We start from the raw sequence: 14,812 nt of genomic DNA, 5'->3' as shown, positions 1-14,812 counted from the left end.
GTTTGCACGTTCTACCCATGTCTGCGTGGATTTCCTCCGGGTGCTCCGGTTTCCTCCAACAATCTGAAAGACGTGCCGGTTAGGTGCATTGACCCGAACAGGTGCCGGAGTGTGGCGATTAGGGGAATTTCACAGTAACTTCATCGCGGTGTTAATGTAAGCCTTACTTGTGACTAATAAATAAACTTTAAAACTTTATAAACAGATGATTTTTATCCCACCATTGCACAGACCCTTTAAAGCAAGTCTCTACCATTTCCTTGGGGCATCGCTGGGCTCCTTACGAGGTTACAACAGGACACTAGTGGAGCCCAAGTGGAATTTTTGGGGATAATTGTCCATATTAATGTTGATGCTATTAATCCATTAGTTTCTGAACTTCTTTGTTTAAATGGGGACCAGGTCTTTTTAAAATGATGGGAAGCATAATGTAGATATAAACAGTCTTGGAAAGTTGCCACTGGAATGACAAAACCAAAATATAAAACTAGCAGGCTGCAAATGAGAGATCAGAAGAAATTTTCCTGCTTCCTTTCTTCTGGGGTGTAAACTGGTTTTATAATGCACAAGACTTGCGTCAGTGGTGCCAACTCAGTGCAAAAATGGACCTTAGGTCAAATTCTACTCAGTTTACTATGAGTTTGCAGCTGGCTGTTCAAATCCCATGCTTCAGGAGCCAACGTGCAGAGGGAGAAAAATAGTGCATTAGTGCGCGCAAGTTAAGTGGAGTCAGTGTTACAGACCACTTAAAATCATAGATTCATCAAATCCCTACAGTGCAGAAGGAGGCCATTCGCCCCTCGAGTCTGCACCGACCCTCTGACAGAGTATCTTACCCAGGCCCACGCACTGCCCTATTCCCATAACCCCATGCATTTACCCTGCTAATCCCCCTAGCCCACACAATTTGGGACACTAAGGGGCAATTTAGAATGGCCAATCCACTTAACCTGCACATCTTCAGAATGAGGGAGGAAAGTGGAGCACCTGGCAGAAACCCACACAGGCACAGGGAGAACGTGCAAACTCCACACAGACAGTGACCTAAGCCGGGAATTGAACCTGGCTCCCCGGCGCTGTGAGGCAGCAGTGCTAACCACTGTGCCACTGCTCTTTTAACATTTTGTCCTTGAGTAATGCCAGGGGAAATAAATGACACAATCCTCAAACAGTAGCATATATTGTGGAAATATTTTACATTGTAATTCGAGGAGTTGTTATGCTCATTGCGTCTGAAATGAATTGCGAACAGGTGGTAGGTGGCCAGCGATCATCATTAACTTTCATCGGAGATTAAAATGCTGTCAGTTTCAAACTACCAGATGCACCTCAGTGTCTCTGTACTCGAAAGACAATCGTCGTTGCTTTTCTTATTCAAAAATAACCAAACAAAATAAATTAGCGCATGCTGAATACCTCCTGAAAAATTAATGTATCTCCTACAATTCTGTAATGTTTATGTTAGACCGTGGTAAATCTAATTAAATTCTCAATTAAACTAGCTGCTGAATTGGTGACCGAAGAGTATGTCTGTAGTTACTGCTTTCTGTCTACATTTCTTTGTGTCTTCCAATTGTCTGCACCCCTTTTCAAAGGTTAGGTGGATTGGCCATGCTAAATTGTCCTTTAGCATCCCAGGATGTGTAGGTTAGGGAGATTAGCGGGGTAAATATGTGGGGTTCATAAAATCTCTACAGTGCAGAAGAAGGCCATTCTGCCCAGCAGGTCTGCACCGGCTCTCCGACTGAGCATCCTACCTGGACCCATCCCTGTCCTATCCTCGTAACCCTGCACATTTATCCCACTAATCCCCCAACATATACATTTTAGGACACTAAGGGGAAATTTAGCATGGTCAATCTAGCTAACCCATCTTTGGGGTGTGGGAGGAAACCAGAGCACCCGGAGGAAACCCAGACAGGCAGGTGGAGAACATGCAAACTCCACACAGTCACCCAAGGCTGGAATTGAACCCAGGTCCCTGGCGCTGTGAGACAGCAGTGTTAACCACTGTGTCACTGTACCTCCCACCAGTTACTGGAATAGGGCTAGGGGAGTGGGCCTGGGTAAGATGCTCTGTTGAAAAGTTGGTACGGACTTGATGGGCTGAATGGCTGCACTGTAGGGATTCTGTAATTCTAAACTGACTAATCCATGAGATCCCTGTGATCAGTAAATCTGAGTTTTGATTGGTGTCAAATACTCTTCTCTGATTGTTTGTTGTCAAGCATTTGTTCAGCCAAAATTATTTGTCAACCCCCCCCCCCCCACCCCCTTGCCCAGGACCCAGCTTCCTGCATCTCAGCATTGGGTTCCACCTCCTCAGTTCCATATGTCTTCTTGCTGTAGGCCTTGCTCCCTTTCCTCAGCCACTTCTTTGTCTTTCTCGGTGATGCTGGTGCAATCTCTAGGTTGTTAGTCACTGGCAAGTCACCAGCACCACAGAACTTGCCTTTCCATCCACCTTCAGATCTGCAAACAGCATCAGAGAAGGTTATGCTGATAGTCACATGAATTAAGGTGGGAGGAAAGTCATTTGGAACATAAAACACCAGCAAAGACCTCTGGGCCAAATGACCCTTTTCTATGCTCTAAATTCAATATAATTCAATATAAATCAGTACTTAATTGGTTAATTAATGATCCGCTGTTAAATATTCATAGATTCCCTACAGTGCAGAAGGAGGCCGTTTGGCCCATCGATTCTGCACCGACTCTCTGACAGAGTATCTTACCCAGGCCCTCCCGCCCTAACGCTGTAACCCCACACATTTACCATGACTAATCCACCTAACCTGCACATCTTGGGACACTAAGGGGCAATTTTAGCATGGCCAATACACCTAACCTGCATATCTTTGGACTGTGGGAGAAAACCGGAGCACCCGGGGAAAACCCACACAGATGCAGGGAGAACGTGCAGACTCCACACAGGCAGTGACCCAAGGCCGGAATTGAATGCGGGTCTCTGGCAGTGTGAGGCAGCAGTGTTAACCACTGTGCCACCCGTGATTATATTTTAATGCTTTAATGTACTTTATAATAATTTGGGAGATAACTTCAAGAAGCAATGATGCAAGCTGAGAAGCATATCATAAAGTTAGTGAGGATAAGGAAACACGTGCTGGCGCTTTTAAAAGTGTAAAGAGTGTGTTGTTACTAATGAGTAGCTTGACTCTAGAGAATAATTTCATATCTTCATTGCAATCCTGTGACAGATGAAACAAAATGGCAGTTCATTCACTGTTACAAAGCACCAAGTTTATTGAAGCAGTATTTAATATGACTAACATTTCAGCTAGTGCTGAAAGATAATGAAATCACAGGTGCCTACTTCCACCACCTCCTCTGGCAGCGCGTACCAGGCACCCACAACTCTCTGCGTGAAAAACTTCTCCCGTAGACCTCCCATAAACTTTCCCCCTCTCTCCTTGAACCTGTACCCCCTTTGTAATTGACACTTCCAACCTGGGAAAAAGCCTCTGCCTATCCACCCTGTCTATGCCTCTCATAATTTTGTAGACCTCTATCGGATCTCCCTTCAGCCTCTGTCTTTCCAGTGAAAACAATCCTAGTTTATTCAACCTCTCCTCATAGCCAACATCCTCAAGACCAAGCAACAGCTTGCAGAAGTGAAAATTACCAAACAATGTTTGAACCTTGCTTCCAGTGTCTCTGAATCGAGAACAAGTTACTCCATTGCTTAAAGACAAAAGGTCAGTCAGAGAGTGATGAATTTTTTTTGCATTTCAGACTTTTACTGCTTGGTGCAATTCACATTTGCGAAAAGCTGGTACACAAATTGAAAATATCGAAGATGACTTCAGAAATGGCCTTAAACTTATGCTGCTTTTGGAAGTTATTTCAGGTAAGTTGACTCAAGCATTTTGTTTTCAATGAAGGACAAAGGGTCAGCTAGCCTTGTTCCTAGTTCTTATATTCCTATGTTCTCTCAGCTCAGACCCTCCAGCTCAGGCAGCATCCATAGAATCCCTACAGTACAGAAGAAGGCCATTCGGCCCATTGAGTCTGTACCGACCACAATCCCACCCAGGCCCTATTCCTGTAACTCCACACGTTTACCCTGCAATGGCCCTGACACTAAGGAGCAATTTAACATGGCCAATCAACCTAACCCTGCACATCTTTGGAATGTGGGAGGGATCCGGAGCACCTGGAGGAAACCCACGCAGACACAGGAGAAAGTGCAAACTCCACACAGACAGTGACCTGAGGCTAGAATTGAACCTGGGTCCCTGGCGCTGTTAGGCAGCAGTGCTAACCACTGTGCCACCGTGCCGCCTGGTCTCCTGTATCCTGGTAAATCTCCTCTGCACCCTCTCCAGTACAATCATATCCTTCCTATACCGTGGTGACCAGAACTACAGATCTTCCTCTTAGTTGTATTCCTTCCAAAGAACTATCTTCCCATATCTTCCATCATTCGTTCTGTTTGCATACCCAATTTCTGAGTGTTATTTTTTCTGTGATTTGATTCACTAACATTTTGTGTAATCCAGTTTCCTTCAAAGTTTTCATTTCCTGAGCTTTATCAGCCAAAATACGTCCAGTATCTGACCTGGGCAAGCGATACCCAGCACAAACTTCATTCACTCTCTGTCCTAAGGTACCCCATTCCACTATCAAACATTAAAATGGAATGAAGGAATTATGGGGATAGGGGAAACCGGAAAAGGGAAGGGTTCATGTGCTCATGAGTTAACATTTTTTGATACATTTCTTTTTCTCTCTAGGTGAGCGACTCCCGAAGCCAGACCAAGGCAAGATGCGTTTTCATAAAATTGCAAATGTCAACAAAGCACTGGATTACATTTCTAGCAAAGGAGTAAAGCTTGTATCAATTGGTGCCGAAGGTAATTTAATCCAAAAGATCTATGCATTGCAAACGTAACAAGGAGGCTTGAATGATAAATAAAGCAGCTGGAGGCTGCTCAGAAAAAAGGCCCAGGATGTTTTGTCTGTAATCATAAGTCCACAAAAAAATAATCTCACCTTTCCCTGGCAAGTACAAGGTGTCCTTCCCCTCCGCCTCCCCCGCAGCACCCTCACCAACTAACTGCGGGATTGTATCTCCTCCCCTCCTAGACCATCTACTGGCTGGTTCAGTACAGAGGTGCTCTTGCTGACACCTACAGCCAGTTTGGCACCCACATCTTGCCGACAGCACCTAAATGGCACCCAAAGCCACTTCTGTTTGGGCTTCACACTGACTGGGACCAGATGCTGTGCCAATACACCACCATCTTCTCACCTGCAATGGGTGGCATTCAAATTTTTCAAACCATGCTCTTGCTGAACATAAACACTCAGCACATGTGTACAAGTCAGCCATGCAACTGTTGGACTGTCTGGACCTGTTGAGTTTGTCATAGAAGCATTTTTATTCCACATTTATCCCTTTATTCTGATTGCTGGGTGTTATACAGTGACAGTTAAGACACTTCACCATCTTGACACTGAAACTCAATGAGGAACAACTGTGACAAACATTCCGAGTCTGAATAAAGATCAACAGTTGTTTAGTAGGACATATTTTTGATGTGCAGATTTATTGTTCTAATGGGACTACATCAATGTGAAGCTTGAATATTGCACTAACAGTCTGCTTGACTGGTATACTTTCATTTTCTCTATTGCAGAAATAGTTGATGGGAATGTGAAGATGACTTTGGGTATGATTTGGACTATCATCCTCCGTTTTGCGATTCACGACATATCTGTGGAAGGTAAGTGAAAAAAGCTTCTAATTGCGATCCAATGCAGCCCATTCAACAAAGGCTCAGACTTCCAGGGGAACCTGATGAGGTGATGAAAACACCAGCAGATATAGATTTGTATCAATCTGACTGCTAAGTTCTTGTGGGACTTCCAGAGATAGAGGGAGCAATTCTCCTCAAAAGGTTCTAAGTGCTGAATTTGCGGGAAAAATGGTGTAAATCACGATTGCTTTTTCAGTGGGAGTTCAGACTCAAATCGCCCACGCTCTGTGCAATGCAGAGGCCACAATTGTGAATATCATTACAAGCTCAGGGGGGCGGGGCCTATTAACCCTGGAGTCTGACAGCTCCAGAACTCTGCGCATGCGCAGTGGCCCCGATCTGTCAGCCTGCAGTTTACTGGCCAACTCGATCACTGGCCAGCCCAGGACACCTGCTCCCCCGCCCCCGCCACCCCGCCCCCGCCACCCCACCTCAGCCCGATTGTGGCCCTCAAGCATTCCCGGGCAAGCCCCAAACCTCACCTCCCCCCCCCCGCCGCCGTCATCTCTAGCCCCCCCCCACCCCCAGCAGTGACAATCCCTCCACCCCCCCCCCCCCTACCCTCCCCGTGGGACGCAGACCACTCCCACAGCCCGCCCTGATCGCTGGCCTCCCTCCAGCTCTGATTAATCCCAATGCAGAGTGGCAATGGGACCCCCCACCCCCACCAATCGCCCCTAAACCCCGCCCCCAGGCCCCTCCCCCTACCCCCCGCCACCTGGCACTTCCCTATGCCTAGTGGGCAGTGCCAAGGTGCCCCCTAGGCATGGGCACTTTGCTCCTTGGGCAGTGCCAGGAGGTACAGGCTGGCACTGCCAGGGTGCCCATACCCAAGGGGCATCACCCCTACCTCCCAATCCCCCAGGGGGCCCGATTGTCCCCCCTTCACTCCAGCAGGGTCGTCCCGCTAGTTCCCCGAAAGTGGGCAGCTACTCTAAACTCCACCGGAGTGAATTTGTACTGGCGGGGTGGGAGAGGCTACCGGGCCTGGAGAATTCAGTCCCAGGCCCGATAATCACATGCAAATAACATTGAAAATAGATTAAAATTACTTACCTGGTGTTCCCGCCAATTTCCTGCGTAGTCCTGACCGCGCCGGATTTCCGGAGGTGGGAGGCATGCGTGCGCCAGGAATGCATGCACGAATCCCGCGAATCGGCACACGAATCCCGCGAATCGGCACACGCGCGCGTCTCCCGACTAAACCTGCCAAAAAATTAGCAGGTCTGAATGGGAGAATCGCCCCAGAATATCTTCTCAGGTAGTGGCACCAAATGAGCAGTACCCACATCGGCTGTCTGTTTTTGACAGAGCTGAATATCAGGTGCTGCGGATATAACTGGCAGCTGATGCAATCGTACCAGTTCTGCACTACCATAGAGATGGGCCCCCCCCTCCGTCCCAAGTTCCCCACAATAGTTGTGTGTGCACTCCAGCTATATTGTTACTGCGCTGTGTGGTGTTTCCCTTGGTTGACCTCTGGTTCTAGCCTTGAGGCATCTTGGAGATTCACAAGTGGAACTTTCATCCTTGCTGACAGTGTAAAACTGATAGCGGATTGTCCGCCCTTCATACACCCTGCCCGATATTAGCTATCCAATGCCTCCATGAGTGTAACGACAGCCAGTTTATTGTCCTCTACAAAACTAGTCTACGGACACATGTTTAACCATATAAATCTAAATTTACACCCCAAAAGCATTTTGCAAAAGGAATTGGACAGGTAAGCAGATGCCAAGATTCGGAGGGAGAGGTTAAGAAGTGCCTGAAATTGTGAAAGAAAACGTGAATTTTGAGAAGGCTTTTAATGGAGGAGTGGGAAATAAAGCCATAAGAACATAAGAACTAGGAGCAGGAGGAGGCCATCTGGCGCCCCAAGCCTGCTGCGCCATTCAGTAAGATCATGGCTGATCTTTTTGTGGACTCAGCTCCACTTACCTGCCCGCTCACCATAACCCTTAATTCCTTTACTGTTCAAACATTTATCTATTTTTGCCTTAAAATCATTCAGTGAGGTAGCCTCAATTGCTTCACTGCGCAGGGAATTCCACAGATTCACAACACATGAGGGGTGTGGATCCGAGTTGGCCTTCCAGGAATTGGGAGCATAGAGGGGAGTGCATTAAACGCTAGAGGCCGGATAGCAAGGCATTATATCAGAGTGGGGGATAATGTTGAAAACTGGAAGGGTTAATGCCATGGCAGGATTTGAATGTGTGGAAAAGGAATTGTTCTTCCTATCTGTATCAGTGATGATTGTATTGACACTCTGGGCATAGTCAGTGCTGATGTTGATGTGAGAGATAGAAACCACTGACTTTGCTGCTCTCTGCACATGACTTCCACAGCAGTGAAGGTTTCGCACAACTGACTTACAGACTACATCAGCAGTGGGCTACTCCAACCAGATGAAAATGACCTCAGCTGGGCTTTGAGAAGCAGTGTAAGATCAAGTAATTGCTAATCTAGAATTCTATTTAAATCAGGAAAATTCTGACAGAGTCATCTACTTATTTCTGAACAGAAATTAACCGTATTTCTGAACTGGCAGGAAATAATTTGCCCAATGCCATATAATTCTTGACATAAATACTTCCTAATCATCCGATTGATTGAATGTGTTTACTTATATCTCCGTTTCTCCCTGAGGGTGTCACCATGTTTGGGTACACGTGAAAAGCTTGATTTTTTTTTCTCACAGAAACATCCGCTAAGGAAGGCTTGCTGCTTTGGTGCCAGAGAAAGACTGCTCCCTATAAGAATGTAAATGTGCAGAACTTCCATACAAGGCAAGTCAAGGAGCTATAGATGCAAATTGTAAGAGATATAAGTATTAATTTTAATGTAGCATGTGCCAAAGGCATGCACGTCGAATTGTGCACGGCCATTCAGGCACTTAGCTGGACAGTGACTGGCCCTCCCTGGGATCAAGGACCCCAGGTCGGAAGTCCTGTTCGCCGAGAGCTACCAGCCAATTAGAGGTGGGGAGGCAGTGATTACTGTCAATACTCGAACCATTCGAGGCCAAGGATTATCGTTGGATCCCAGACCACAGGCAGGATGGCTGGGAGGGGTGGGCAGTGTGCTTCCTTGCTGTATTTCCTGTGTGGTGAGTCCCCCACCTACGTGGCAGGATGAGGCCCGTAAGTGGGCATTAAGTTTGATGTAGTGTGTGCCAGAAATATGCACATCGAATTCCATAATTCCCCGCTTCTGACACTAATGGGCAAAGCAGGAAAGCCCTCCACAGGCATGCCCCCACAGACTTAATCAGGGCAGAGGTGGGAAGGTGGGGGTTTCCCAGCCACTACCCTTTTCCATCTGATTAAATGCACCCCAACAAAACTCACCATGGGGGAGGGCATTAAATTCCACTCATAGAGCTGGACTAAGTTGAAAGTTTAAGTTGAGGAGCACTGATTCAGACGTTTGTTTGAAGCTGAAATGTAGTGGTGTCCATGTCAATTTTATCATGACGGGGATTGTTTGTTACTCTTCCTGCACTGAGTGATGCACAAGGCAGACTTTCATCTGCTCCCATAGTGAATTTTACCTGGAACAGTCTGTCATCAGATGCTTATAGCTTCAGGAATGCCACTCTGCCAAGCATGGCTGACCAGAAGTCTTACTGCCTGTCATTGGCGTGTTGGAGGGATTTTGCAGGTTAATAATCAACCTGTTTGGTCACATTATGACCGCACCTTCCTTGGCCATCTCCAAAGCTTTCGGTTCAGAGGTGGAGATCTCCTGTCATAATGGGGGTGTATTTCATCTATCCAATCCTGATACACAATGCATCTCCTACTGCTGATATCAGCAATGATTCATGGTGGGATTCTCCCACACCCCTTGTGGTGTGTTTCGCCACAGTGGAGGTAGCCTACCATTGTCCGGCGATGGAATCTTCTGATCCTGCCACTGCCAAGCTTCCTGTTCTATGCTGGGAAACCTGTGGCGTGGTTTAACCGTCAGTGAGATCAGAAAATCCTGCCAGCATGAACGGCTGGGAAATTCCAGCCCTAGTCTATTTTTTTTTTGGCCTCTTATACAAAACAACATCTTCTAATTCAGTGGTTTTCTCAAACTTTATTGATTGAATGACCAATGAATTAGTGATTACAGAGTCCTTCTTCCCCCACCCCCCCCCATCAAAAATCATAATACAAATTCTCATAATACCTGGGCAGATTTGTAATTTGCCACCCTTTCTTTCATTTGATGCTTAAGTATTTTTTTTAGACCCCTATCTTCAAAAAAGCAGAATTCACCAATCATTCACCAACAACCAACATAACTGCAGGTCTACCTGATGATCTTTCTACTGGAAGAGTTGAAAAGAGGTTACGATAAACCGTTGGAAGGAGATTGTTGTCCAAATATGTTTTTAATTAGAAGCTAATATTCACACCATCAATAGTTTGTGGATGAATATAATTATTCTAATCATAGAAACATTATTTGAACAAAGTAAGCCAAACTCCCTTTACTTTGACCTGCATTAATAGATTTGAAATTAATCTTGCAAAAGCTGGTGGTCCTTTTAATTTTTCTGCACCTGTTTTGAAAGTTACTTTTCTTACTTTGACACGTTAAGAATTGCCTCTGCGACATGGGTGGGAACCAATAAATGGGTGGCACAGTGCTTGACCTTCTGAAAAAGGAGAACTGGCCATGGACTGATTATCCACAGATTTAATGAGGGAATTATCTCGGGTTTCTTTTTAATCTTTCATGGGATGTGGTTAGGCCAGCATTTATCGCCCATCCCTAATTTTTATACCCTCAGTTAAATCCCAATTTAGGGATTAACAATTTCAAAGCAATATAAAGAATGTTTGTGTATTTTTTTAAAATTAAGGTTCATTTGTACTTCATTTTGAAAGTATACTTCGAGTATTAATCACGCCTCACTTTATGAGTATATTCTCATAATTTCAGTGAGTTAAAAGGGAAGTAATGAGACACCATTGCAAAGGATGTTTTAACAGATTTAAAAAGGTTGGGGCAGCACGGTGGCACAATGGTTAGCACTGCTGCCTCACAGCTCCAGGAACTCAGGTTCGATTCCCGGCTTGGGTCACTGTCTGTCCGGAGTCTGCATGTTTTCGCCATGTCTGTGTGGGTTTCCTCCGGGTGCCCCGGTTTCTTCCCACAGTCCCAAAGATGTGCTGCTTAGGTACATTGGCTATGCTAAGTTCTCCCTCACTGTACTCAAACAGGCACCGGAGTGTGGCGACTCGGGGATTTTCACAGTGATTTAATTGCAGTGTTAATGTAAGCCTACCTGTGGCACTAATAAATAAATTTAAAAATCCATGTCTTGGGTGCTCATTCACTTGAGTGGGGAAATTATTTTTAGGACAAAAAAAACGTTTGATGGAAACATGGTGCTATAATTTACATTTAAATTCTTCTTTGCTCCTCTCATTGTGAAGCTGGAAAGATGGCCTTGCACTCTGCGCGCTCATCCACAGACATCGACCTGATCTTATTGACTACTCCAAGCTGCAGAAGGTCATCTGTCTGATTGACGGCATGTTAATGTGCAGTATGTGCTGCTTGCTTTTGTTGCATGGTTCTGCGAGAAGGGATGGCCTGCATTAACTATGTTGGATGGCTCTGAACACTAGTCAGCTCAACCTGATTTCCAAAGTTTCTAAATACGTCTTGATGGCTTTGCGTATTTTCTTGATTATAGATTATATTCATCTGCTTAATTTTATGTGTCCCACTCCCACTGCATAAATCCACTGGCATTGGTGATAATTTCACCATTTACAATGTAAATTTGACAAACACCTGGCACCGCCCTTTCTGCAGATCTTTCCAATTTAATATTCGTGCTGGCGGTATCTGCCTTTAGTCCCCAACCTTTTGTGATCCTCCCCTTCCTTCTTCCTCCCGCATAATATCGCAATGTGAATGGTGCATGTTGCAGTTAATGGACTTTGCAATCAGTTGGTACGGTGTGTGGATCAGCTAGCCATGGGTGTCCATATGTAGTGGACAGATGTACTAAGAAGAAGGTTCAAACTGAATTATAATTGCATACACAAGCAAGAGCGTCTGTGAAAAATAAAAGCAGATTTCGACAGTGTTGGTTCCAACAAAGGGTTATATCCAAAATAATAACCCATTTTTTCCCTTATAGATGCGAGCAGACCTTTAGCGTATTCAGAGTATCATACAACACAGAAGAGGCCCTTCGGCCCATTGAATCCGTACCAAGATATTAGAAACACCTGAACTCCCACCTAATCCCATCTGCCAGCACTTGGCCCATAGCTCTGAATGTTATGATGTGCCAAGTGCTCATCCAAGTACCTTTTTAAAGGATGGAGGCAACCCGCACTGCTGGACAATACAAATCCAGATTGGGACACTGAAACATACTTGCAAGCGTTGACTTCACATCCCACCTACATAAATAACCCATTCACTACAATTTGGAGTGAGGCCATAGGCAGCCATGTATACAGGTGGAGATCCCACTGCGTCACTCTTCTGCCAACAGCCTCCTCTTATTATCGTTTGAGTCTATAGTGACCAAAACCAGTGTTTATATTGGTGTTGACAAATAATTGTAAATAAATGACAAGACCATTCCTCTGTACTACATGTTGAAGTTAAGTTGGAAGCTAATTTCATTGCTATAATTAACAAAAGATATAAATGCATCCAGCCGACGCACTTCTGTCTATTTTCCGTACTACCTTACTGATCAATTCTTTGTCTCTGATCGTTTTCATTTATCGTATCAGACATCGTGTCACTGTCCTATTTCTTCTCTCTCACTGCATGCTTTCTCATCTATTGCCCCGTTGTGGCTGGTTTGGTGTTGCCTCTGCATGAAGCTGGAAGAATGGGCAAGCATTTAATGCCCTCATTTACAGACGCAGACCTGACCTGATTGATTATGACGAGCCGCAAGAGCTTTTTAACATGCATCCGCCTTATTGTAAAAAGTTCTTGCATGTTGAAGACGCAGTCACTACATTCTGCACTCTCTCCTTTCATCTCTAAGAACAGTATGCTTTGTCCGTGTAGCATGCAAGAAACAATACTTTTCACTGTATACTAATATATGTGACAATAATAAATCAAAATCAGTCTGCTAAGAAAAGCTACTTGGGTAGGTTTTAACTTCATGCGAAGTTGGTGATTGTGAATCAGTTACCTGTTCTGCATCTCCTGCGTTAACTTGCCATTGAAGTCAGTGGCAAAGAAATTAGCTCATCGTATCTTTTATTCAACATTTGTGACGTGTGAGCATGGTGATCAGCCAGACACAAGCAAAAGCCAATCCCAAAAAGAATGCTTCATTTCTTGCTGGTACTGATGTAGTTTACTATTGGCTCAGTAAGACTGCTTCTTGTGCTGACAGAAGCAGCCAGTGAGAAGACTGTACAGAGAATCATAGAATCTTACAGTGCAGAAGGAGGCCATTCGGCCCATTGAGTCTGCACCGACCACAATCCCACCCAGGCCCTATCCACATAACCTATGCATTTACCCTAGCTAGTCCCCCTGACACTAAGGGGCGATTTAGCATAGCCAATCCACCTAACTCGCACTTTGGAGTGTGGGAGGAAGCCAGAGCACCCGGAGGAAACCCACGCAGACACAGGGAGAATGTGCAAACTCCACATAGACAGTGACCCAAGTCGGGAATCGAACCCGGGTCCCTGGCACTATGAGGCAGCAGTGCTAACCACTGTGCCACCGTACCGCCCCAATAATCCTGCATATGTGCCCAGAGTTCATTCATTCTCCATTGTGGTTCATTTCTGCACTTGTTTCTGGTTCTCACCTTGCAGTTGAAGCAGACTTGTGTTAACTTGACAGCCTTGCTATGGACAGGGAGAATTGTCTACTGTAAGAAATCATCATTTCTGTTGAATCTCTTTGAGAATATCATACAGAAAAGAAAGTTCAGGTTTACACCTTGGTCTTATAATTGTACACAATATCAGATGTTTTTATAACAGGGACCTCTTGTCCCCAGTGACATATTCACCCATCAGCAAAATGGCATCATGTCTCCCTTCAGAAAGTCTTAACTGTCCATATAGTTTCTTATATCAGCAGTGTTATTAAAGTGACAACTAACCAAAACTGGCTGTAAATGTTGCACTTGGCTAGAATTGCAGTTTTTTTCCCACTTGCTATTCAAGTGGCCAAGTAACTTCTTGTCAAAGTTCATATTATTGAGTAACAAGATTGTCTTCTATATAGGATGATGCCCTTTACAACCTGAACCTTGCCTTGGAGGTTGCAGAAAAAGAACTGGATATACCTAAGATGCTGGATGCAGAAGGTAATATGTACTTCAGTACGGGAGTTCTGAAATTCCCATTGCAACTCAAAATCAGAATGAAAATATAAACATTGGAGTAGTAATTGAACCTCGTTGTGCCTGATTTTCCTTTGGGATATTGGTTACCAATGAGTGGAGTAGGTGTTGGACCTGATCCACTGAGCACTCTTCAACAACCGATTTAAGCCATCAATAAAAGATATACTTAAGAATAAAAATTCTCAAGACGTTACTGTGCAGCCAAGAGGAGCAAGAGACCCCTTGACTCCATGGGACTTGCAAAAGGCATCTTTCAACCCTCCCCGTTCAAACTTGTACACTTCCAGTTGCCATTCCAAGTTAATGGAAGAGGACTTGAGTCTAGGAGTAAGGATGTCTTGTTGCAGTTACAGTAAGAAGTTTAACAACACCAGGTTAAAGTCCAACAGGTTTATTTGGTAGCAAAAGCCACACAAGCTTTCGAAGCTCTAAGCCCCTTCTTCAGGTGAGTCTTTGTTGCAGTTACACAGGGCCTTGGTGAGGCCACAAATTGAGTATTGTGTGCAGTTTTAGTCTCCTAGTCCGAGGAAGGACATTCTTGCTATTGAGGGAGTCCAGTGAAGGTTCACCAGGCCGATTCCCGCAATGGCAGGACTGAGGTATGAAGAAAGACTGGATCAACTAGGCTTGTACTCGTTGAAATTTATAAGAATGAGAGGGGCTCTCATGGAAACAT

General features: G+C 45.0%; 1 protein-coding gene across 1 annotated transcript in view; it reads left to right on the top strand.

The window, feature by feature from the left end:
• LOC144504381 (alpha-actinin-2-like) overlaps positions 1–14,812 on the top strand; it is a 97,892-nt gene that overhangs the window by 42,816 nt on the left and 40,264 nt on the right. The window contains exons 2-7 of the mRNA XM_078229596.1: positions 3,754–3,868; positions 4,755–4,874; positions 5,661–5,747; positions 8,482–8,569; positions 11,216–11,294; positions 14,016–14,097. Coding sequence (XP_078085722.1) covers positions 3,754–3,868; positions 4,755–4,874; positions 5,661–5,747; positions 8,482–8,569; positions 11,216–11,294; positions 14,016–14,097 — 571 coding nt within the window. The remainder of the gene's footprint in view (positions 1–3,753; positions 3,869–4,754; positions 4,875–5,660; positions 5,748–8,481; positions 8,570–11,215; positions 11,295–14,015; positions 14,098–14,812) is intronic.

This window comes from Mustelus asterias, chromosome 15 (genome assembly GCF_964213995.1).
Source record: "Mustelus asterias chromosome 15, sMusAst1.hap1.1, whole genome shotgun sequence".
NCBI lineage: Eukaryota > Metazoa > Chordata > Chondrichthyes > Carcharhiniformes > Triakidae > Mustelus > Mustelus asterias.
This window is presented reverse-complemented; position numbering and strand designations above follow the sequence as displayed.